This window comes from Toxotes jaculatrix, chromosome 22 (assembly GCF_017976425.1).
Source record: "Toxotes jaculatrix isolate fToxJac2 chromosome 22, fToxJac2.pri, whole genome shotgun sequence".
In the NCBI taxonomy this organism is placed as follows: Eukaryota; Metazoa; Chordata; class Actinopteri; family Toxotidae; genus Toxotes; species Toxotes jaculatrix.
In genome coordinates this window covers 10518571-10543732 of record NC_054415.1, presented here as the reverse complement: position 1 = coordinate 10543732, position 25162 = coordinate 10518571, and the positions used below count along the sequence as shown (strand labels likewise).

Below are 25162 nucleotides of genomic sequence, written 5' to 3'. Positions count from 1 at the left end.
AGAAAATCAGACTATCGCGTTATTTTTTTTTTTACAGCGCTGACGTTTTGTAGTCTCTTCCCTCAGCCTGTCTCGTCTGAGCTGAGGTTGTTTCCCACTGGAGAACTACAACTCCCAGCGCTACACGAAGTCTCACGTCCATTCCGGTGGGCGTTGTTGCAATGGTGGTGGTGTCGGTGGGACATTGAATGACTTTGGCTGCATCGCGAAAACAGCTAGTTTATTAATTTTTTCTACACGACGCGAGCATGGAGGCTCTTATCCCCGTTATAAACAAGCTCCAAGATGTATTCAACACAGTGGGGGCCGATATTATCCAGCTGCCACAGATAGCAGTAGTCGGGACTCAGGTAAGGTGTGATTTTTGTAATAAAGCGGCTGTCATGCTATCCTGATTACCTTGCTTTACGACATGCATGCATGAATAGAAAAAGATAGCATTATTGTCAAAGCTGTACAGTGCTCTAAGTACCATGACATCATTTTTTTGCATATGAAAATCAATGTGTTATAATAATCATTCCATTTCTATATTGTATGCCATTGCTAGAGACAATGTAGGTTTTTGTTCCAACCAAGCAGCAGCACACCAGACTTCACTCATTTAATCAACTGATCTCAGTTGTCAGACAGTTGATTGGTCAAACTGTGTGTTCTTGATTGGTTGGAACAAACACCTGCAGCCACACGGCCCTTTGCGGAACAGGTTTGACACCTATGCACTACATCCTCTTTCATGACATCTACAGGAACTGACGAAACGTGTCACCTCAAAGGCTGATCTCTTATAACTTCTTGTATACAAGTGATATACAATCATCAACTGATGCTTATTCGCCAAAGACAGTGTGATGTTTTTGAAGTGCATAAAATAATACAATGAAATGGGTCCATCAACAAAATTTCACACGATACAATTACCGTGAGCGCGTCTTGGCCCACATGTAGAATACGCGATTTGCTGTGCGTTTCCTCTTCTGCGTCCCTGCTAGCGCTATCCCACAATTCCACAGTCCGTCTATCTGACAGAATTTTGGTCACATGACCAGATAACAATTTCAAAATAAAATATCAAACGTGAATCAGAAACAGGTCCATCAGAACAGAGATGTCCAATGATTATTATATTTAAGCTACTAATGATTATATTTAGCCACCACCACAGACGTGCACGAAAAAACACAAGTGCGACTAATGGAATGCGCGCCACTACGGCGATGAGAGCACACTTTAGCCGAGGCTAAGGTTAAAACCACCTAGGCGGCTAGCCTTGTAGCGCTGTAGCAGCAGCAGAAGTTATGTATCGTTGGAGCACGAATGAAACTAGTTCAAAACTTTTTGTTAATTGGCTAACGTTCTCACATATGATAGATTTTCACAAGACAAATACAGTTGGACCAGCAATATCACCATCACCATGCACTAATCTTCCAACATCACAGAGCGCATTAGTAAATATACTTACTCAGAAAGAGATGAACGCAGTTCGAAGCAGATCCCACAGCCGCCCGCCAAAATGTATATAGCATTGCTTGCAAAATGGAGCTTCTGAGCATGTGCAATGTCAGGCCTACGGAAACCCTTCCTGGTTGTGCGATTTACACAAGAGTGTTGAATGAATTTACTTAGATGGTTTCTCTTGCTTTAACAAGTATGCATTTTAAATCACACTTACTTACTAGAGTAAGCTAGGTTTTAAAGCCAAACACAGAAACGTTAATTAAATTGCACATAAGCACAGTTATTTTATTCAATAACTCACAGAGTTCAGAAGTACAGTCCATCACTCATCACCAATGAAGATCAATGTATTTTCCAATATACACATTTGAAGTATCTTCACAAATTCAGGCAATCCACCTACTGATCCATGCACAATAATCATTCCATTTCTATATTGTGGAGACACTGTGTTAAAGTAACTATTGTGAGATCAGGATATTTTTGTTGTTGATGAAGCACTGCATCCTCTTTCCTGACAGGAACTGACGAGACATGTGTCACCTCAAAGGCACTGTCCAAAAATTTTCAATGGGGCCAAACCGCTTCAGAATTTCTGGGTAGTGCTCCAGAAAGTGGTGTTTGGGCAAGAGTCTCTCGCCTGGAAATACTTCCTGGTACCGCTGCCTGTGCAGAATTAACATGCAACTGTTGAAGTTCTTTGTTTCTAAGTGTAAATACACCTGATTTCACTTCTTTGACTTGAGTTTCTTCCCACTGTGCGGTGCAAAATCTGGCCAGAGAAACTTTCCACCCGTTATTCCACCAAACAAAAAATTACCATCCAATGTAGGCTACATTATTAGCATTGTAGATCTGTGAACACGTGAAAAGTTAGCTTGGATCTATAACATCATAATACTTACCACTACTGAAGAGCCACAAACAAATGCAATGTCTGGTCCTCAAGCTCAGAAATGTAGGGAAGACCTGTAATACAGAGGTATAGTCCATTTAATATCACTCATCAGACGCATAATAGTTACAGCTTGAACATGTTGATAGCTGTACTGTCAAACATTGACACAAATATTGTGTCTCTGTTTCTTCAGAGGACACCGTGAAAACTTCAGGAAAAGGAAAACCACACAAACACATATGTCAAGTGCTTAAAATAATACAATGAAAAGGCGTCTCTGAGTCCATCAACAATATTTCACACAATATTTATATTGTATATATATATACAATTATATTTATATATACAATATTATTTCAAACAATTACCATGTGCGCATCTTGGCGTCTTTGGTACGTGTTTCCTCTTCGGCGTCCCTGCTGGCTCCCACAATTCCACGGTCCGTCTACCTGGCCGAATTTTGGTCACATGACATGAGGTTACAATTTCAAAATAAAATACCAAACAGTCAGCTTCTGAGCATGTGCATTGTCCTATGGAAACCCTTATAGGTTGTACGATTTACACAAGAGTGTTATGATGAATTTACCTAGCTGGTTTCTCTTGCTTTAACAAGTATACATGTTTATACTGTTGTGTATTGTTGATGGAGCTGTGTATACTGTTTATGTTTATACTGTCTTTATTTATTTATACTACTACTTTTGTTTTCTGTAACATTGTGGGCCAAGGGAGCACTGCAATTTCAAAACCTGTGTATGACCTGTACATATGGTTTTGACAATAAAGCTGACTTTGACTAAATTGCACTTACTAAAGTAGGCTAGGTTTTAAAGCCAAACACAGAAATGTTTATTAAATTGCACAGAAGTACAGTTATTTTTATTCAACAACTCACTGAGTTCACTTTTTTGAGTGTACTGGCTGCGAAACATGTAGTACAATGTCTAATATTCAGATACCAAAATGAATTGAGCCTACATGGCAGTAGACCACTGAAGCACTGCTAAAACCCTACTGAGAATTTAACTGGACTGCTGCAAACCTCATTTGCAAAGTCTGCATTGGCACTGGCAGTGAAATCTATTTTGACCACCTTCAATCACTGCTATTTTAAGAGCTCCATCCTCACACTAAGCACTGTTGGCTAAACCAGGCCAATGAGTGTGGTAAACAAAGGTGCAATTAATTAGCTTTGCTGTCCCCCTCTCTCCCAGGTCCATCAAGGCTCCTTATCGGGGCTGTGTTGGATTTTGTGTCCTAAATCAGAACGCAGATACAGATCTCACATCTAACTAATGTCTGTATCTGTATTTTGTGTCTCCAGAGCAGTGGAAAGAGCTCTGTGCTGGAGAGCCTGGTGGGAAGGGACTTGCTGCCCCGTGGGACTGGCATTGTAACCAGGCGACCTCTTATTCTCCAGCTGGTACACGTAGATCCTGGAGACGCCAGGAAAAATGACGACAGTGGTAGGTACAAACATCCCTTTGATCACTGCAGTTTTTCAGAACGAGGACTCCACAGCTCAGGCCACTGTTTTGGATATTGTCTCTATCTTGGTGTGGCATGTAGGGGTGCTTGCAAATAACTGAGCAGTTTTTGTATTTACACTTGCACAGTATTTAGGTCATTACAGACATATGGAGGGAGCATGCCCGTAATTGTTGGTGTCCAGTAAGAAAACATTTAATTTCCTGGTCCTCATTAAGGAAGCACCAGTTTTAAAGTTTCTCTCTCTGTCGCTGTCTTTCTAATTATTTGCAGGTGCCAGGGTGTGAAAAAAGCACTGTGGTCACAAAGGTGCATTGTACAGCTGCCCTCACATTCAAATAACCTGAATTAGTCTCCTAGTTCTGCTCCCTCCTTCACAAACTACTTCCTTCATTCCAGCTGCCTTAATCACAGGACTAGTAGCTGTCATCAGGTGTCTATTTGTATTGTAGGTCCAGTGTTAGCTGTGTTTGCTTAGCCTCCTGCTCAGAGTAGTTTAAAATGTGTGTTCTTCCAATTTGAGAGTGAATACTGTGACCCCTAATGTTTTCCTTCTGTTTTCACAGGTGAAGAGTGGGGCAAGTTTCTGCACACAAAAAATAAGGTATGGGTTTTGTGTGATGTGAAAAAATATTAATTAACAGCCTTGGTCCTTTATTGTCTTTACAATTTTTTTTTCATTTCGCAGATCTACACCGATTTCGATGAAATCAGACAAGAAATTGAAAATGAAACTGAACGAGTATCAGGGAATAATAAGGTGAGATGTGGATGAAGGATGCAGAGGCCATTTTTTATGTTTCATCAAGACCCACCAGATTTACTGCACCCTGCATGTTTTATATTTGTACTGTAAAAAAATAAAGAACTCAAAATGACCAGCCAAGACAATACTCCCAGATAGCAATGCCTTGGTTCCCCTTGCTTGAGATACAGAATAACGGTACACTGCAAAAAAGGGGTGTCTACAAACAAGATAAGAACACTAAATCTGAGGAAAAAGGTACTCAAAACAAGTGAAATATTTTGTTTTCTTACTTTTAGCAAATTAAGATGAGGATTAGTAAAAAAAAATATTAAATTTATTATATATATCTCATTGACTGTATTTCCAATTTTTCAATTAGTTTCAAAGAACATACGTTTGTGCCAACAAAATATAGTGTTTGTGATATTGTTGCCCACAGAAGTAGACATTAATATGGAGGAACAATACGGGATGCATTAATGTATTGGGTGATCAAGTTTGCCTGTTTCAGCAGTGTTAACAAACACTGGTCATCAAAAAATGCCATGCACTGTATGACGAGTTGTGGTTGAGGCTGTATAATTTATGTTCCACATTGTTTGAACATGCTTGAAATCATAGCAATAATAAACTTCTTTCAGATGCTTTTTATGTGACTCTTGAATCAAGCAACTTGAGTTTTTACTGAATCTTAAAATAAGATTTATTTTGATGAGACTTTGGGTGAGAGATGTAAAATATCAATAATAATGTTAACAGTTATTTACCTCATTTTGAGATTTCCTGCCTATTTGAGACAAAAAAGATAAGGCTGTGCTTGTTTTAAGATTATAGTGTAAAGTGGAACACTTAAAATAAGAAATTAACTCTTAAAACAAGATAAATGATCCAACACTTCTAAATCTATGTTTTTTGTTTTTTTTTAAAATCTTGGTAAGAACCAAATAATTTGCAGGGTACCATTACGTTTGCTACCTGGAAGTAACAGCACTCTCAGTAGGCAGCAGTTTTGTTTTTTCATCTGCATGGTCAGAGAAGCCTTTTGGATTGTTCAATAATCTTCAGGGCTCAACAACTGATGGTTATTTATCTTTCAGAGAAACTGATGTTTAGCTCTGTGACTTAAATGTGACATGAGAGGCACAAACAGGAGCTATCGGACACCCAGCAGTGCCGGAACCAGCTCCTAGAGAATGGATATTTTACCTATAATATCAGTATCATCCAAACAGCCAGCCAGTGGGCAGAGATTGTGCTCTGACAAAATGTAGTTTGTTCATTATAACAACGTTCTGTAAAACACTGCTAAGCTGTTAAACACGCAGTACACGTCTGTTCTGTTCTTGTGCCTCTGCAGGGGATCAGCGACGAACCCATTCATCTGAAGATATTTTCTCCTCACGTTGTCAACCTCACACTGGTGGACCTGCCAGGAATCACTAAGGTAACATGCTATCCTCCTCCCTAAGACAAGGCTTTGATCGACACGACAACACTTTTAAAATATACAACTATTCATTAAAAAGCAAGAAAGCACCTAGAAGCCATGGTAGGCCAGGTCACTGGTGTTAATATCCCTGTCTAGTTTGTGCTTTGGGGAATTTGATATTTGTAGACGGCAGGGAGTCATTAACTCAGTGTTAATGCTTCTAAACCATGTGCCGTCAAAGTCCAAGTGTATGTAGGCTTTGATTTCAGCCTCATTAGTTCCTCCCCTCTGGCTGAACATGTTGTTAATTTGAGAAATCCCCCTCCCACCGGCTGTAGTTTTTAATGAATTAAATTGACACGTACTGCGTCTTTTCCCTTAATTGGTATTGTTCCCTTCAGGTTCCTGTAGGTGATCAGCCCAAGGACATTGAGATTCAGATAAGAGATCTAATCCTGAAGCACATCTCCAACCCCAACTGCATCATCCTGGCTGTCACGGCTGCTAACACAGACATGGCCACCTCTGAGGCCCTCAAGGTGGCTCGGGAGGTTGACCCTGACGGTAAGAAAGACTGTCCGACGTTTCTTTTCTGACTTTTCACCGATTATTTCGACAGTAAATGGCGAAGAGATGAGTGTTAGAAACTGTTTTTGTGACTCACCAGGCCGGAGGACACTGGCTGTGGTGACCAAGCTGGACCTGATGGATGCTGGTACTGACGCTATGGATGTACTAATGGGCAGAGTCATACCTGTCAAACTGGGCCTCATTGGAGTAGTCAACAGGTCTGACTGGTTTACTGTTTACTGTGCTGAATATGCTCTGAAATGATCCGTTGCTCATAACAGAGATGAGTATGTAATAATAGAGACAAGAGGCTCATTAGAGATGAGTGCACTATAATATATTTTTAATGCTGAAATAAAAGGCGGATATATTGTTATCTATTATTTATATTGCTTTAGCACTGCAATCACACTGTGGTTTGTTTTTTTAATATTATCAGTCAAATGTTTTCCATATTAAATTAGATATCATGATATAGACATAATGAAAGATGGGCTTAATAATGGTATTTATTCTTCTTATTGCCCAGCACTAAGTGTCTTTTGTTGTTGTATTCAAACTTTTAGGAGCCAGTTGGACATAAACAATAAAAAGTCTGTGGCTGATGCGATTCGGGACGAATATGCTTTCCTGCAGAAGAAATATCCATCTCTCGCCAACAGAAACGGAACCAAATACCTGGCCAGGACCCTTAACAGGTAAATGTAAATAGAAATGTTACCATGACAACCTCACTCGAAAGCAGGAAGCCTCATCCGTCTATCACTGTAATCCAGTTGAAGATCGTTGTAATCACTGCACCCTTGAAAAACAGAGAGAGAAGAGTTAAAGGAAGGAAATAAATATTTGAGAAATATTTCAGAACAGTGACCATGCAAAAATTAAGATGTGACAGATAAATAGTCATGAATTTAAAAGTAGGGCATATGAGGTTATGTCAGCATCGGTGTGTTGAATGTCAGAGGCAGGCCTGGAATTAATCAGCCATCAGAGGAACTGCTATTGTCTGTCATTTAGAAAACAGGTATTTAGCTCGACTGTAGTTTACATATCTGCGTAAAAACTGAACCCTCTGCCCTTTGCTGTCATAATGTCAGGTTACTGATGCATCACATCCGAGACTGTCTCCCTGAGCTGAAGACACGGATCAACGTCCTGGCAGCTCAGTACCAGTCCCTGCTCAGCAGCTACGGAGAACCCGTCGAAGACCAAAGTGCCACCTTGCTCCAGCTCATCACCAAGTTCGCCACAGAATACTGCAACACCATCGAGGGCACGGCCAAATACATCGAGACGGCAGAACTGTGAGTACCGATGCCTCTCCTCTGTTCGGCCACATGGGGATGCTGTTGGTCCAGCACAGGGAAAATGAGCAAAACAACTGCATTGGTTTCATCATTTAATATGACACAACTTGTAAGTTGAGGCACGTGCAGCCTCTGTGAAGGAAGAGCTGACAGGAGGTGAGGCCATGGGTTTCATATCACAGCTAATATCCCCCCGCTGCTATTTTTCAGGTGCGGCGGAGCCAGAATTTGTTACATATTCCACGAGACTTTTGGCAGAACATTGGAGTCTGTGGATCCTCTGGGAGGACTGAGCACCATAGACATCCTAACAGCCATAAGGAACGCAACAGTGAGTGGTGCTGCCCCCTCTCATAAATGACCTGCAAACAAAGCATGACCTGTTCTGCAAAGAGCTCCCTGTTCTAGTTTGTATCTTCCTTGCTCTCTTAACACACGTTGACCTGGGTAAATGCTAACCTGCAGCCTCCTCCCCTCCCCACATCAGGGCCCGCGTCCTTCCCTGTTTGTGCCTGAGGTTTCCTTCGAGCTGTTGGTGAAGAAGCAGGTGAAACGCCTGGAGGAGCCCAGTTTGCGCTGCGTGGAGCTGGTCCACGAGGAGATGCAGAGGATCATCCAGCACTGCAGCAACTACAGCACACAGGTGATCAGCTCTGCTCACTTCCTCTATGTCAGAAGAAGGGAACACATGTATTTATCTTTCCCTGACATGCAGATAATTCATATTCAAATTGTTTTGTCCTGCAGGAGCTGCAGAGGTTCCCTAAGCTTCATGAGGCCATTGTGGAAGTGGTCACCTCCCTCCTGAGGAAGAGACTGCCTATCACCAATGAGATGGTGCGTCTGCGTTCAGTCTGCATTCATTCATCTGTTTGCATTATCTCTTAGGTTGCAGTGTGGGAATAAGACACTGAACTGACTGATGACTGATGAAGTTATTGTCTTTTCTTATTGTAGGTCCACAACTTGGTTGCAATTGAGCTGGCCTACATCAACACCAAACACCCAGACTTTGCAGATGCCTGCGGGGTCATGAATAACAATATAGAGGTCTGTATTCACAGTGAATACACTGAAATACATGGCAGAATAAACAGAGAAGAGGTAAAACCTTGTAGCAGAATAGCTTCTTTCATTATGCATTTTCCAGTAAATTATCTTACATACTTTCCAAGGATGTGTTGAGGTAATTTTGCCAAAACCAGCAACCAACATCTGTTTTTGTGTGTTTTGCAGGAGCAAAGGAGAAACAGGATGAGAGAACTGCCCACTGCAGTGCCCAGGGATAAGGTGAATATTTGAAAATAGATTAACAGAAGCCTATGTGTTCCAGTGTTTGCAGTGTCTGGAGTGTAAATGGCACTTTTTCAGTGTTAATCACTCATAGCGCCACAGGATGAGGATCTGTGAACCAAATGCTTCGGATAGTTTCCATCGAGGAATTTTATCCCACATCTCCTCTCTCTCTCTCTCTCTCTCTCTCTCTCAGAACGTCTCCTCTTCTCCCCTCAAATGACTTTGAACAGCCAACCTCCTTTCTTCTGTCTTTCCACATTTCCTCTCAGTGTTTTTTTTTCCTCTCTCTCCGTTCCTGCTCTCATATTCCTGCTAGTCTGTTGGCAAAGGCCCGGCTGGCCCAACTGTGGTTTCTGGCGAGCCCCCTGCGTCTGGAGCAGACATGGACGGTGCCAAGGTGGGCACGTACGCAGCTCGCTGGCTCTGTGCCTGACTGGCTGTGGGGCTGGTGGTGGGGCATGGATGGATGGATGGATGGGCATGGGCTGCTGGCATGCACTCTGATCTTTGTCTGCTGATGCCGTCTTCTTGGTTTGCTTTCCCTCAGCTTGTGTGGACTTGCACTAACAACTGTTACGTTTTCTGCAGAGCGTCCTTCCCCAAAGCTGGTCCACCTGTCTCACAGAACGTGCCTTCTGCCCTTTCTCTTTCCTTTTCCAGTTTTTTCAAACTTTGGTTGCTCTGTCTTTCGTGCCTCCTGAATATGAATTGTATGATAGTTGAAATTCTTCCACTATGCACAGTTTATAGCCTTTTTGGGCTCTGAGTGCATATTTTTTGGAGAACAATAATAGGCTGTACTGTGCCCAGTTTCCCCTAATGTGTAAATGCCTGTTTGACTTGTGGTAGCAGTTTTGCAAATGACCCAGTCAAGATTATTATATAACAACCCTAACCATCCTCTCCTTGTTAACCTGTTAGTGGTCAGCATGGTGTGAAGATAGTTTCTCTTTCTTCATTTTTTGTTTGTCCTTGGCTCCTCAGGTGGCGGCAGCAGGACCCCAGGGCGAACAGGACGGCACAGGGAACTGGAGGGGGATGCTGAAGAAGGGAGAGGAAGCCCCAGGTTCTGGACCCGGAAGCCCCCTTAAAGGAGCAGTCAACCTACTCGATGTGGTAACTAAGCACTGGTCTATCAGCACACCCCAGTATTAAGACTGCAGTATTTTTCAGAGACCAGCTAATTAAAACATTTTCTCCTATTTCTGCCTCCAGCCGGTTCCAGTTGCCAGGAAGCTGTCGTCACGTGAGCAGCGGGACTGTGAGGTCATCGAACGCCTCATCAAGTCGTACTTCCTCATTGTCCGAAAGAATATCCAGGACAGGTAGGTCATCCAACTCCTTTATAAAGGATAACTCTGGGGATTTCCTATATTTTGTTGATTATGATGAACTAATGATGAGTGGATCCTTCTAACACGTATTGTCTATATAGCTGAGTATTATTCGTCTGTGTGCTTTTGCACTGGGTTCCTTCAAGTTTATTTTGACTAAATCCCAGTTACACTAATCTGCTGCTCTAATTACTGAGTACCAAAGACGATTTTTTTTTATTATGTGACCGTGCTGAGCTCTGACTTTCCCTAGAGTCCAGTAAGGTCATCTTTAACTCTTTGACAGGCACGGCCACCTGGTGGGTCAAGCCCGAGTCCCTCCATCTGTGGGGACAATACAATCACCAGGCCATCTTGCTGCCTTGTTCTCAACCATCTGTTTGGTTTGATTCCTCTCTCCCTCTCTCTGCCGCAGTGTGCCGAAGGCAGTGATGCACTTCCTGGTCAACCATGTGAAGGACAGCCTCCAGAGCGAGCTTGTTGGCCAGCTGTATAAATCTGGCCTCCTCAACGATCTGCTGACTGAGTCGGAGGATATGGCCCAGCGGCGCAAGGAGGCCGCGGACATGCTACAGGTGACACACTCCATGTTGCAGTGTATAGTTTTCCTCTGTGAATTGAAGCTCCTTTATCTATCATTTCAATGTGTTTTTCTTTTTTTAAATCTTGTACACAGGCGTTGCAGAAAGCCAGCCAGGTGATTGCTGAGATCCGGGAAACACATCTGTGGTGAAAAATCAACGAAGGCAGCTGAACCTGATCTGGTATCTTCTCGTCATGCCCGTCATGCCCAAGGACCGACTCTCCATGCACTCATCGTGTCTGAACTTGAAGTTTCGGATTTGCAACCATGATCCCTGCTCAGGCGTACAGTGGGTATCATTTTCGCAAGATACCTGAAAGAAATGTAAGTCAGTTTAAGTTATTTAAAACACTTGGTGTTGTCTTGGGTATATGAAAATATGCTGCACTCTTAGCTAAGGTTTAAGGTAAAGTTCTAGAAACTGTAGTTGCCACCCACTCCTCCTGGAGGAATCGAGAGTGCAGCCAAAGGCAAAGTACTTTTCATTTCTGACACACTGTGGTTAACCAGTATGGAAATGGACTTTTGTGTGAAGTGGTAATGAAAGTTTTGATGCCGTTTTGGCAGCTCCACAAAGCATTCTGAAAAATGTTTTGGATCTAGGATTATAAAAAAAATATCTAAAATATTATTCTGCCCCTCATCTGCAACCTTTTCATGTAAGATTAACTGTCATGTGTCAGAAACCTTGGAACCTCATTAGTCGTAGTCTAACAATACAGCAGGGATTGGTTCACTGATTTAGTATAAATGCATACTTGCAGCAAACGTTAGTCATCTAGCCTGTGTACATAATCCATCACTTTATTTTTTGCACTCTTGTCACCACACTGTACTGTATAGAGAGGCTATCATCTTGACACTGTATTGCCAAACTCTTTATTTATTAATGTATTATTTAAGTGTGTGGATAATGTTATGTGCACTATTGCAGCGTGCTGCGGTAGGTCATTTAATTACGTTTACATATCGCTGCCTACGTGTGAAATTTATAGTGCACTGTGGTTCTATGTATGGTTCCCCCGAGAATAAACTGAAGTATTTTATTGCCACTTGAGTGACAGATTCCTCCATTAGTCTGTGAGGTGAGATAACTGTAATGTAAGCCAAACAAATGGGCACTACTTGACTTAAAAGCACACGTTTCTTTATTGTTTACGTCTACAACCAGCTCTGTCAGCGCTGTCTTTGTGAACAAGTGAACGTTAATGTCTTCAACACTGCTGCTCATTTTCAGACGTCTCCGCCGAGAACCCTCGCTGAGGTTCCCCTCTATCTCAGCCTGCCCTTGGTCTTGCCTCGTCCTTTGGCGCTGTGGAGCAGACAGAACTCCTTTAACAATTGTGTAATCACGATTGTTCGGTTGCTCAGGTGCGTGTGTTTAAATCTGGGTATCACATTTTTGGAAACCAAATTTTCCCCATTTTAAACAGTTTTCTTTACAAGTATAGAGATGTTTCTGCAGCAGAATTAAATGTTAAATGCTAACAGGCTGTACAAGAACACTGTCTAATTAAAATAGTTTAAAATGGAGAAATTCTGATTTAAATTGGGAACTAACTGATCAAACAATAATTAGCTTCACAATTTTAGATATTTGTTGCTGCAGATTAATTTTGTCACTACCAAAAAAGTGTTACCCAGACCTACTTAGCAACAGATTTTTCATTACAGATCATATGCCTTTCAAAAATGCATATGATCTGTAATGTTCACAAAGAAATTAACATTGGCATAGAGGAGACTGAATTGAAAGTAGCATGCTATTAGAAGAGGGCCAAGCACACAATTGGCAAATTAAGATTTTGTCCTCTCAACAGCAGCCTTACCTTTGATGTGCTGTCTCTGTTGTCGCACCTTTGCCCATAAGATCTGATACAACCACAGTTTAATCTACCAGATAATTGACTTGAAAGGCAGCGTGTAAACACTTACCAGCTGATTCAACACAGATGTTTTGCTTTCTTTCTGCCTTAAAACTTTGATGTACTAAACTTTTCAAGTGACTATTCCAAGAACGGCGCTGGCAGATCAATTTACACATAAAAAACTGTAACCGATACTCAAAGTATTCTTCAAGTAATCGAGTACTCTGCAGAGTAATCGAGTACTCTTCAGGTAATTGAGTACTCTGCAGAGTACTCGATTACTCCTCAGAGTACTCGATTACTCCGCAGAGTACTCAATTGCAGAGTACTCGATTACTTTGCAGAATACTCGATTACTCTGCAGAGTACTCAATTACTCCGCTGAGTACTCGATTACTCTGCTGAGTACTCTTCAGGTAATTGAGTACTCCGCAGAGTACTCGATTACTCTGCAGAGTACTCGATTACTCTGCAGAGTACTCAATTAACTGCAGAGTACTCGATTACTCCCCAGAGTACTCGATTACTCTGCTGAGTACTCGATTACTCTGCAGAGTACTCTTCGGGTAATCGAGTACTCCGCTGAGTACTCGATTACTCCGCAGAGTACTCAATTACCTGAAGAGTGCTCAATTACTCTGCAGAGTACTCAATTACTCTGCAGAGTACTCGAGTACTTGAAGAGTACTTGATTACTTGCAGAGTCACATAATAACTTTCTTGTACCTAGTGTTTATCTCCTCCACAGCTCTCAAGCAGGTAAGATAAATTACATTTTTCTTGCTTAAGAGGGTGAGCTCTGCACCGTACAGTGTTAGGAGTATTCATATTATACTATATTCACTATGTTAATCTAGAGTAGGATCACAACTCACTCAGAAAAAATGCGTCACATGTTCCCACTTTAAATTAAGTGGGTTGATGTGACTTTAAAAGGCCTTGGGTTTAAGTACAGATAACATAACACAAACTAAAGATCTGAAAATACAGGATGGAGTGGAATTATATCTACAATTTAATTTACCTTTAAAGCAGCTGTACAGATAAAGATAGTGATTAAATACCAAATTGTGCTTTAAAGAATAGACTTTTGACTAAAGATTTCCCGAGGCTCTTTAAATAAGGACCAGCTCAATTCTACATCAGTGGCTTTAAAGAAAAAGAAAAGACTGAGCACTGTTTTGAACCACACCTGAGATTCCCTGGAAATCTCAGGTGTGATTCAAAGGTGGCTGCCACTTACCTCTGGTGGTCTTGAACACGAGCCTGGAGAAGATTAATCTGTGGGGGACAAACATGGAGGACCCGGCTAAGGACACCACCAACAGCAGAGACGGGGGACACCAGCTGAGCCAAAGAGCGGACCTCGTGGTCCTAAAGAGGAACTCAGCAGGGCAAGACATGTTTACCTGACATACACAGAATATCATCTGCAGACGGAGACTCACCTCTAGTCTTCCTGAGTGAGCTATCAATCTAAACTAAATTGTAAAAGGAAAGGCCACAGAAGCTCAGAACTGCAATTGTTCTTGCAAAGTTTTGGTCGTGCTTGCATGAGGAGCAGTCAAAATGTCCCTTACAGCAAGAACTGAGGGACAAGACACTGACAGCAAAATGGGACTGAGATCAAATTATAGCTTTCAAAACTTGGTATGACAGCTGAAATTATGTTCTGGAGACAGGGATTTTTTTTCTTTTTTGGGTCAGATTTTAAACAATACAAAAACATCTTTTACAGATTGTTTTTGTGGAATAATGTTTGTGGGCTTAATGTAAATAACTAATTCCTCCTGACACATTAAAAGAACAGTTTGACATTTCAGGAAAGATGCTTTTTTTTTTTTTTTGCTTAATAAAATGGGTAAGACTGATACCACTATGAAATTTGTCCATTAAATTTGAAGCTATAGCCAGCAGCCTGTTACCTTAGCATAAAGGCTGGAAACAGCCTGGCTCTGTCCAGAGGCAACAAAACCTTCTTACTGTCTGAGTTAGAATTTCAAAGTGAGGGCATCAAGAATTTCTGACATCTGTAAAATTGCCTACTTGGTGAAAATAACTACTCAAAGTCAACAATCGACAACATGGCTGCAAAGCAACCACTGCTGGCAGTTACAGCTAAATAAAATCAAATACTAACATTCATACAGGCAAATCAAATCATTTAAACTGAGCCATACATGGTTAGTTTGAATCTGGTTTCACATGGTCACATTGTTACCTTCAGACAGTCTGTTAGCCTTACATCCAGACCTATACCAGTGAAAGTGATATAGATCTTCTCACATATCACTCAGCAAGAAAGCAAACAATTTCCCGAAATATCAAACTATTGTCTTTTGTTCCTGTTTCTTTTAAATGCTGCATACATTTACGGTAAACACTGAGTTTTGGGATTAAATACAAGCACATGTCAGCTTGTGCAAGCCTCCTCCTCATCAAGACAAAACCAACAGTTTCACCTTCTGTTTGTGTCGCTCGGCTGTTCCTGCTGCCAGAGACTCAGTTTGTAACCGTGCAGCAGGCAGACAGCAAAACTACACAACAACCAAGGGGCTCACACTCCTCATTAACAGTTACTCACAACTTCTGCTGCTCATTGATTCGGGTCTGGAGCACATTGATCTGGAAGTCAGGTCACATTCATTTTAGACAGGTGGCCTGAGGACAGTCTTGTATTAGAAGCCTAGTACATACTGTTTCAGATTGGGTATTCTGTGGCTTTTCCAGGGCTGTAAGGCTGTGCACCATCAATTTGCATAGTCTGTCTTTACCATTTTATCCCATGAACCAAACTGATAAAACAAATCCAGTTAAATTGCAAATATACTGTAGCTAAGCTTGCTTTTTAGGCACACCACAGGTTTTTACTGATTTATATTCACAAAAACACTTAGAATTACGTCCTAAAATTGACTTATTTTGTGAGCAAAGACCATAAAGGAATATTAAGACATTTTAGGAAATATAAATCAAGTGAGGGGATTGATGCCACTCTAATATCTGTACAGTGAATATGTAGCTGGAGTTAGCAGCCAATTAGCTACTGAATTGTCTTGGCTCTGTTCACAAGGTTCACAATCAGCCAACTGTTTTCCTGTTTACTGCACAGACATGAGAGTATTTCCCCAAATGTCAAACTATTCCTCCAAAAATATCCTCTGATTTTCCAAACCAGACTGAGTTAACTTTAACACTGACAGAGTTGTTATAAAATCAGGTAAGTTCTTCCATTGGTTCATATAAAAGTCTGGAGAAAAATGGTTTTCACTTATGCAATTTCACGGAGCAGTCAGCACATGAGCATCTCGAGGCAAAGTACTTACATCATATTTCTGTCTCTTCAGTCTCTCGCTGAGATCAAACTTCTCAGCCTCCAGCGTCATCAGCCACTGCCACAGCTCATTGGCCTTCTCCCTTTTGAGCAAAAACCAGGAGGAGTTAAAAATACAGAAAACTAAAAGGCCATGTCAAAACTGTAAAACACTATAAAGGATATGAAGGGTGTGGAAGTTGGTGGCAGTTTATGCACAAACAAATCACCTGCGTTAGACTGGAAATGTGATTTGAACTGTGAAGAATAGCTGCTCTGTGTAAAAACTCAAAGCCCTTACTTCAGTTTGTCCTCACTGAGATGGTCGATGTTCAGAGGCTTTCTCCTCTCCGCCAGGATCTTCCTTTTCTTCTCTCTCTCTGTCTGCTTCTTCGCCCCCCTCTTGCCGTCTTGCTGGATGGGAGAATTCATACAGGATGAAAGGATGAAAGAAGGCAAGAAAGAAAGAGAGAAGCTCCATTTACATTACAAACTAAGTGACAAAGTTATGAAATTTTGAAATGAAGTGCTTATTTGTGACGACTGACCCTCTGCTGGACGCCACCATACTGCTGAGTAATGTTTGTAAGAGCTTTCTTCTTCTTGGCGTCCTCATCCAGCTTCTTACGTGCCTCCTCCTGCTCCTTCCTCTCCTTCTCTTCCTGCAGTACAGATTGTACAACATGATCACAGGGGAAAAGAAGCACCTGTTCACCTTCCACAGAGTAATAACATTTACTGTAGCTGCAAGAAAATTTGTTTGGCCATGACAATATTCATATTGATTTTAATATGACTTTGTCTACATTTGTTTTTGGAGGCAGCAGAAAGAAGCTGTAAACACAACACTGACATTTGCTCATATGGAGCAACTTTTCTTAATGCTAATTTGAAGTTGTGTTCCCGGTTTTTTAGCTGCTAAAATGCTCCATTGTGTTCACTAGGTAGTTTAACTGTGTGTGGTTAGTTGCTGTTCAGCTTACTACCTGAGAACAGTTGTTTGTTTTTTAGCTTTTCAGTAAAAACAGCTGCAAAACATAATGAATTGAGGACACCTTCACTCATATCTGTCACTTCCTGCAGCCACAGAAGACTCCTTAATCATATTTGAGACACTTGGTGAAACTACAGGGTGCCAGTCATTTATTTGCTGTGTACAGGGTCATGTCCTGAAAAGGATGAGATGTCTACGATTACTCACAGCAACACGAGCCTGTCTCTCCTTCTCCTGCTCAGCACGGATCCTCTGCTGTTCAGCCCTCTCAGCACGACGCTTCTCCTGCACATCCACATCCACATCCACACACACACACACACACACACACACAAACACAAACAGTGTAATTGTTGGGTGGTGCATCACTCCAGTGATCTTAGTGTGCTTTCCTGGAACACTTACGATCCTGTTAACGAGAGCGATGAGGTCCTCCTCGTCCTTCTTCCTCTGAATGAAGTGGGCCTCAATCAGAGAGTGCAGCTCAGCCAGATCCTTCTCCTGACGCTTCTTTTGGATGTCCTGCAGTCACACACACACATTTTTAGTGCTATACTTAAGAGGACCATCATCTTAAAATTTTCATCCCGAATTTCATCATACATTTGCATGCAAATTTATATAAATACAAGTACAAGTAATTATTCATTCTAATTTTAAATTACAAATTCATAATAGTGTCTGTATTTATATCTGTGTTGTTTAAATAAAGAGTTGGACATTTTGGGAAGTATGACTAGATCATTGACCATAGAGAAAGAAGTGCATTGACCATGTAAAAACGAAGCTCCAGCTGTCAGACAATTAGCTTAGCTTAACAATTAAGACTGAAAACTGGGGGAAACAGTTCGCCTGGCTCTATCAAAAGGTTAGAAAGAAAACACAAATCTTTTAAAGCTCTCTAATAAATCTTGTTTGTTTAACCTGTACAAAAACCAAAGTGTAAAAATGTCCTGTTTCCAGTCTTTGTGGCGAGCTAAGTTAACGGTCTGCTGACAATCACTTTTAAAATCAATGACTCACATCAAAGTCGACTTTTTCTCCCTCCGGTATCTTTGGCACAGTTAAAGGCGGAGCAAATGCCCTAAAATATAAAAAGTACTGGGTTAGAATAAGAAGAACTTTAACCAGTTTTTCACCAGTTGGATGATGTGAAATGATGCAAATACTCACTTTGGTTTGGGTTTTGACTCATCTAAAAAAGAAAAGAAAAAAAGAAGGGATCACAGGTAAGATACCACCTTGTGCTGATATACAGCCTACGTGTTTTAATCGTCCATAAGTTAGTTTATTTTATCAATTTAGTTTTTAAGACTACAATATTAATTTTAACAAAACTATATATGTTGCAAAACTTATATCTCAAATGTCAAATAGTTTGTTTCTGGATAAATAAACTGACAGTGCTGAGAGAACATCTGATTAAAAGATTATTAATGACTGACCATCTCTAATGGAACAATAGCAGGCGAACACACTGAACACACACCCTGACAAATGTACTGTGTCAGTGAATAATTACTTGATGGATTCTCTACAATAGATTTAGTCTTTTCTGTTACAAAAAGACTATCATGCACTGTCTGTAGCCATTTAGTACAGGATGTCCAGTGCAGTTGTCACATAATGAACAGCATGTGTAACAGAATGTGTAACAGCATGCTGAAATTCAGTGCACTGAATTGTCTGCACTGTCTGAAAAAGGGGGTTTCTTCATGGTGTCCCAAAAGCTGTTTTTGAAATACCACACAGCCTTTATTTTGGCAGTGTTTTGTGAGCATGTGCTGCTCAGCACTTTCAAAGAGTCGGTTGAAGACACCAGACATTCCTGTTAAACTACAGTGATGATCACAAACTTAAAATTATAAGGCCTCCTCAGCTGGTCGCTGTACCTTCATCTGGTGCTGGAGACTCTACGGCAGAAGACATGAAAACAACTGTTAGTGCACCAGCAGGCAGTATACAAATGGATTTACTTTAATATTTGCATATATATATGTGTGTGTGTGCATATTCATGGTTTGTATGTATATATATTAATAAGACATAAGAGACTATATTTTACCTTCCTCTGCAGGCTCTTTGTGAAGGTAATGTGAGCAGACAGGTGATCAGTGACAGTGAACATGATCAGTGGAAGAAACAGAGAAAAGCTCATCAGTGAATATTCATGGTTTGATTTAGCTAAGATATATTAATGTTACCCAGAGTAACGGTTCAGCCACATGTGCTGAAGTTAAACAAATGATGCCAAACATCAAATGAATATGCTGCTTTTTTCACAAGTAAGAACTATAAGTTTGTAGTAGAATAGCTGATACTCAAGCTACTGCAAGAAGACAATTTTCTATTGTTTCCCAATACAATATAACAGTAGAAAAAGTCATTACCTTCAGCAGTGGGAGGAGGTTCTGAGGCGGAGTGAAATAATGGAAATATGGTTAGATGCAACAATTGCTTTACAGGATTACACTTACAAAAACAACTTCTCTTTCAGTCTTAAAATAAGAGAGACACACTGTATGTGCAGTAGAATAAATATGAATGAGATGAAGCTTTTTACAATATATTCAAATTAAATAAAAGGTTTCAGATGTTTAAAACCTCGAAAAGGCCGATCTTTTGTCAGTAAATAGATCAAAACAGCCAAAATTTCAACAATAATCAGTCGTGACTTTTTCTTGCATGCAAACAGTACTTCTGTCTGAGTAGATGCCACACTTTTCACAAGGTGGATATCTCATTTTGAGAATGAATTCATCAAATACTAACTCAGCAGGAGGCTCTTTGGCAGTCAAACATTGAAGTGATTACTGAATACCAAACATGAAAAAGCCAATATTGATATAGGTAAATGAATCGTGCTGAAGTAAGTGAGAAGAAATTGAAAAGACAGTTTAATTTTTACAGTAATGTGCAGGTGGAGGCTCTATTTGAAAAGAACAGGAGCTTTTCTATAGTTTGTATGTAATGTACAAGCAATGCTATGACCAGTACTGAACAGTAAACTACATTTAATGTTATCCCCTTTTTTATGCTGGCACAGAAAAAAATGAAAAAAGCCAAGAATTACCTTCAACTTCAGGTGCAGCCTCTTCTGTTAAACAAGAACACAACAAAGATTAATGAAGCCAGAATCTGTTAATGTTGGCCAAAAAAATGTGACAAAAGACACGGTGGCAAAAACACACTACACCACAGTACTATCTCACAAGTGTGTGGGTGAAGAAAAGAAATGAAGGACATTATTTACAGACAAAAACAAGTCATGCAAACCTTCCTTTTTACAGAGTCTCTATGACTGACTGAACAAAATATGGATTAGTGGATCAGTGAGACACTGGCACACAGCTTGCAAGTCAGTGGGATTTGGTCAAACTCTGAGCGCTGTGATTTTGTCTCTTGGGATTGTTGTGAGAAAAAAAAAAACTGTGCTGGTGTCTGACATTCAGCTAAAAACAGGGAATGATCTCTGATCACAAACTGAGTCTGTGAACTGTTTGTTAAATGTTTACACATCAAAGCAAAATCTCAACACATAACAGAACAACAAGCACAAAAATCCTGCTTACTACGTTTCATTTACATTATTTTTTATCCAGTGCTGATCGGTGAAGGAAGAAATACTGAGAGCATTTACTTTTAAATAAAAGGACCAATAGCAGTTAAAGTCCGACATTCGCAATCCTACTTAATTAAAAGTATCAAAACTAAAAGCGACTAAAAGAAACACTGGACAATTTTACTTTTGCTGACTTCGCTGCATTTCTTCGACAATATCTTAATGTTATTTTAATTAAACCACCAAATGTTTGGAGGGGAAATGTTTGTTTGGTGTGCTTACTAACAACTCATCAACACGTGAACTGTTCCCAACTAGACGCGACTTTTTTTGATAAACAGTTACGAACGAGTGCGCCCCTATAATAATGAAACATGCATGGAAATACACTGACCTGTTTATCCAAACGTTACAGGATAAATTCGATACAGTTTGACATTTAACGTTTATATTTAAGGTATAAACCTGTACAAGGCAGGTGGCAGGTGTTCGGACAGACGCTTCCTGTTCTCCATTTCCGGTTGTTACGCTTGTTTGTACAGGAAAGGAAATCAACAGTTCCTACAGTTGAACTTGTCCTTTAACAATGAACTGTCAGTAACTATGGCTGTCAAACACATGGAGTGCAATAAAAATAAAATATTAACCTGTGAAATGCAGTGAAGTAAAAGCTTAGTTCCATCAATGATGCTATTATGATGTTTTTGTAGTGTTTTACTTAAATATCATAACCTAATAATGTTGTTAGACCAAGTAATGACATGCATTAAAATACACAAAGTCTTTTAAACTAGTCACTTCAGAAAACCTTCCATGCAAATTTTTGTCAGAACGTTATTCAGATGAATGAGTGCTAAAAATGGGATGGAGGTAATTTTATACAAAGTGACAGCTACACACGAGCTGACAGATCAGTGTGTGTTGACAAATGAAGTGTTAACATTCAAACAGAAAACACATTCAGCAAGCTTGTTGTGGCTTTCATCACTGACAGCGGCAGACACACCGGAAACAAGACTAAACACACACATGTGAAGCCGTACAGAAGCCTTTACCTTCCTCTTCCAGGATTTCTGCCTCTGAGTGGACATAATCAGGTCAGCCACGTGTAGCAACGGAGGCTTGGAAATGACATTTTGCTTTCGAAAACACAGTGAATGCGCTCAAAGCCTTCACCTACCTTCCTCCCTGAAAGGAAGAAAAGAAGTGAAGATTTGAACTTTTGGGCCAATAAGTCAAAATGTGTTCTGCGTATAAAGCAGTGGAGATGCCTGGTGTACACTGGTGTAGTGAAAATACTCACTGCATCTCCTCGACTACCTCTTCAGACATCTTGGATTACAGCTACCTGAATCACAGAGGAAAGCACACAATGAATCCACACAGAATACAAGATTCATTTTTAATGAATTCCCTTGTTTTGAGTTTGTAACTGAATTTTAATGCAGCTGTTAAACCCCCCCCCCCACGCACATACACACAAATAACCAGACTCTCGGTTCTCTTGGGCTCAATAAAATTAGGGCTGCTCACATTTATTTTTGTATTTTAATGTTTTTCTTGCTGGGATTTGCATTGTTGTTTTCCTTTTTTGATATTTTCCTCTCTTTCTCGTCGACTGTAATGTTTTTTAAGAGCCTTTGAGATTTCTTTCCCTCGGACAGATGGTTTGTATCTCTCTTCTTCTCCTTTCATTGCTTTTATCGTTTGTGCAAACAACTACACCAAAACCTACAAAAAACCCCCCCCCAAAAAACAAAAAAAAAAACAACAACCTTGGCTACATACTGGAAGATTGGAGCAATTGTAGAATTTGAATTGATTCCACCATGGGCACTGTAAGCAGAGGCCCAGGGCTTTAAACAGCTCCAGGCCTAATCCTCAGCCATTTCCTCTTGGCACTGATCAAGGCTGCAGGCAGCCGACTGGAGTCTGAACAGCACTGAGACTATCAGGACTGCACAAGTTCTTCAGGGACGCTCTAACAAATCTGAAGCTACGCATATCATATTAGCTTTGATACAAACACTTGTAAACAACTTTCCAGGTGGTCAAAAGGCTTTGAACAGGTACTCTGCAAGAAATGTCAGTCAAAATAAGTGTGATTTAGTCTAGTAGTCAAAGTAACATCTGTCATTCTTTAAAAAAAATAGTTCAATTTGATTTCAGTGCAAAAATTCATTCACTCAAGTTATTAAAGGGACATTCCAGCAATTCTTTTAAGAAATGTAACTATAGTCAATCTGTCAATCTACCCTCTATAACTAAAAAACAAAACAAAAAAATAAACAAAAACAACACTGGGGTGTTTGGGGTCCAGGTCAAGGTCACAGGGATGGATTCAATATGGCTGCAGTATCACAAGGTTCCATGTCAGAATATGACTGTGCACAACAGTCCCCTTGGACCACGTATTTTCCACATGCTTATAAATCACCAGATCATAAAAACTGGTGTCAGTAGGGCTGAACAGAGGGGGAGAGCAAGGGTCTATTTTTAAGAATAATAGAGCATGCTTTTGAACAGGTGTGGAGCTACTCCTCCAGACAATGGCTTTGGCTCACCTCAGCGTACTCACAGTAAATCAGTGAGCTGGGACCCACATTCAGACAGGCTATTTTTGTCACTGTGGTTTGGTCAGCTGCTGGTTGGGGGGGACATTTTTATAACAATGCCTCTCAGGAGTTTGTCTTGCCTCTTAAATATATTCCTCATCGCAGAAGCAAGTCCATTCCAATTTTTTTGGTAATAATAGGAACATATTTTACATACATGTCGAACGGGTGATGTCGGGATAAAGAAAATTAGCTCCACATCCCCAGTTCCACCCTCCCTCCTCCCTCTGCCTGGCTGTGGGCCTGATCTTTCTTTCCAAGTCATTTCAAAAGGGCCAGCTGCACATTCAATCTCTGCATGCCATATTTACACCTTCCCTGTATATGGTTACTGTACAAAGTCATGCTTCTGTCTAACTTCTGTTACATCCTCTCCTCAAATCCAAACACTGTGGTGTTTGGAGTCCCAGTGTGGTTGTTACTTGTGTCATCAGGTTGAGCAGCTGACGTCAAGAAACACGAGGAGCAAAGAGAAATGTGAAAAAAGTGAGCAAAACCGAGAAAGACAGGCAGAGGGAAAGCACTGACAAAAACCCAAAAAGAATCTACAGTGTATGAGGGCTGTCATGGCTGAGGTATTAAACGTGTATTTGCTTTAATGTATGCGGTCAGTCCCCGTCTGGCTGAAACTGTGGAATAACACACAGTCTGACAGTGGCAGGAATGTTGCGGGTGCTGGTTTCAGCATTAGGCAGCATTAAGTCAAAGCCCAAAGCATGCTACCAACACGGCAATCTCAGGGGCGAGCTTAGCACCTTCTCCACCAGCGTATTCACTGCTCTGATCGGAATACATTAAAGAAAAGACATCATAAAATCTTTAAGAGTCTACTTAGGCAACGTCTGAGCCAACTGAATTCAGCATTCACAATGGGCTTCATGGATTTAATTCAGCCCAGCTCGCTGAAATTTTTGTCAAATTTATCAAGACATTAAAAAGCAGACACACTTTCATTAAAAAACTGAAAAAAAATATGAACTGTACATCAATGCAGATTCAAAAACAATGCAAGATGTTGTTGATGTTTTTGGAGTCATGCACCCAGAGGTCACTGTCATGCTCTTACCTCCTGTATATCCCTGAGGAAGAGATGGGATTAGCGGCAAGTTCAGGTCTTATTCTTTCACATCCAGACAGAGACAAGTTCAATCATCCACCCCACCAAAAAGCATACTTAATACAGCCGTGTATGTCACGTGACCACATATCTTTTCTATGACTGGTTAGGGTTGTCAGTTCTATTGTTGGGGGCAGAAAGATGAGTTATACCTGGAGAGGAATGCTGCCTTCAAGTGCTCCTCGTAATCTGCTTCTTTCGTGGTCAGAAATTGGAAATAGAACTTGTTCCACTCCCAATGACTTTTTGGTTTGTAATAAAATTGAGCTTGTGAGTTTCTTTTTTTTTTTTGGTTGTGTTTTGTTGCTGAAAAACATCAACATAGGGCAACTTTATGCTGCTGAAGCAAAATGAAAATGCTCACTGGCACTGTAAACACATCACAGTTTGGCAGCTTCATAATGATAAAATTAAAATTAGCCCAATTCATTATTACAAATTTTCTGACAGCACTTGAAGGCAGCAGAGAAAAATGAATTTACAATTAGAGTTAGTATAATAGAACAGTCAAATTATTATTCGTCAAATTATCAAATTATTATTAACTGACTAACTGTTTCAACAGTCTCTGCTACA

The 25162-nt window shown here is 40.5% G+C and overlaps 2 protein-coding genes and 1 long non-coding RNA gene across 7 annotated transcripts; 1 reads left to right on the top strand and 2 right to left on the bottom strand.

Moving 5' to 3' along the window:
- The first annotated feature begins 171 nt into the window (after positions 1-171).
- Positions 172-12160, top strand: LOC121176219 (dynamin-1-like protein). 2 transcript variants are annotated; one of them, XM_041030231.1, is made up of 19 exons: positions 172-350; positions 3687-3828; positions 4417-4454; positions 4539-4610; positions 5956-6042; positions 6429-6591; positions 6695-6815; positions 7164-7295; positions 7695-7901; positions 8115-8235; positions 8392-8547; positions 8652-8741; positions 8862-8954; positions 9141-9194; positions 9517-9597; positions 10185-10316; positions 10416-10525; positions 10950-11109; positions 11211-12160. In XM_041030231.1, the coding sequence occupies exons 1-19, from the start codon at positions 249-251 to the stop codon at positions 11265-11267; spliced, it is 2118 nt and encodes a 705-aa protein (XP_040886165.1). In that variant the 5' UTR covers positions 172-248; the 3' UTR covers positions 11268-12160. The 2 variants fall into 2 exon arrangements, with proteins under 2 accessions (XP_040886165.1, XP_040886166.1); XM_041030232.1 differs by lacking the exon at positions 9517-9597.
- Positions 1750-2996, bottom strand: LOC121176222. Its single transcript, XR_005892925.1, has 3 exons — positions 2728-2996; positions 2367-2430; positions 1750-2127 (listed from the first exon to the last, which is right to left on the bottom strand). It is a non-coding gene; the product is annotated as an uncharacterized LOC121176222 (long non-coding RNA).
- Positions 12161-12253: 93 nt separating the features above from the next.
- On the bottom strand, positions 12254-25108 carry tnnt2e (troponin T2e, cardiac). 4 transcript variants are annotated; one of them, XM_041029696.1, is made up of 18 exons: positions 24536-25108; positions 22158-22202; positions 22035-22042; positions 21910-21933; positions 20366-20389; positions 19683-19703; positions 19358-19372; positions 19185-19205; positions 18466-18487; positions 18316-18376; positions 17698-17814; positions 17500-17577; positions 16847-16960; positions 16600-16712; positions 16312-16402; positions 15570-15610; positions 14229-14266; positions 12254-12429 (listed from the first exon to the last, which is right to left on the bottom strand). In XM_041029696.1, exons 2-18 carry the CDS (start codon positions 22184-22186, stop codon positions 12395-12397), a joined length of 852 nt encoding a protein of 283 aa, XP_040885630.1. In that variant the 5' UTR covers positions 22187-22202; positions 24536-25108; the 3' UTR covers positions 12254-12394. The 4 variants fall into 4 exon arrangements, with proteins under 4 accessions (XP_040885630.1, XP_040885631.1, XP_040885632.1 ...); XM_041029697.1 differs by lacking the exon at positions 14229-14266; XM_041029698.1 differs by lacking the exon at positions 15570-15610.
- Positions 25109-25162: the final 54 nt, after the last annotated feature.

Coding starts and splice junctions, on each gene's coding strand:
- LOC121176219 (XM_041030231.1), top strand. CDS start 249: ATGGAGGCTCTTATCCCCGTTATAAACAAGCTCCAAGATGTATTCAAC. Junction 4,455..4,538: donor TTCTGCACACAAAAAATAAG/GTATGGGTTTTG, acceptor TTCATTTCGCAG/ATCTACACCGATTTCGATGA. Junction 8,236..8,391: donor CAGCCATAAGGAACGCAACA/GTGAGTGGTGCT, acceptor TCCCCACATCAG/GGCCCGCGTCCTTCCCTGTT.
- tnnt2e (XM_041029696.1), bottom strand. CDS start 22,186: ATGTCTGAAGAGGTAGTCGAGGAGATGCA. Junction 17,578..17,697: donor TCGCTCTCGTTAACAGGATC/GTAAGTGTTCCA, acceptor GTGGATGTGCAG/GAGAAGCGTCGTGCTGAGAG. Junction 15,611..16,311: donor TGAAGAGACAGAAATATGAT/GTAAGTACTTTG, acceptor CCTGACTTCCAG/ATCAATGTGCTCCAGACCCG.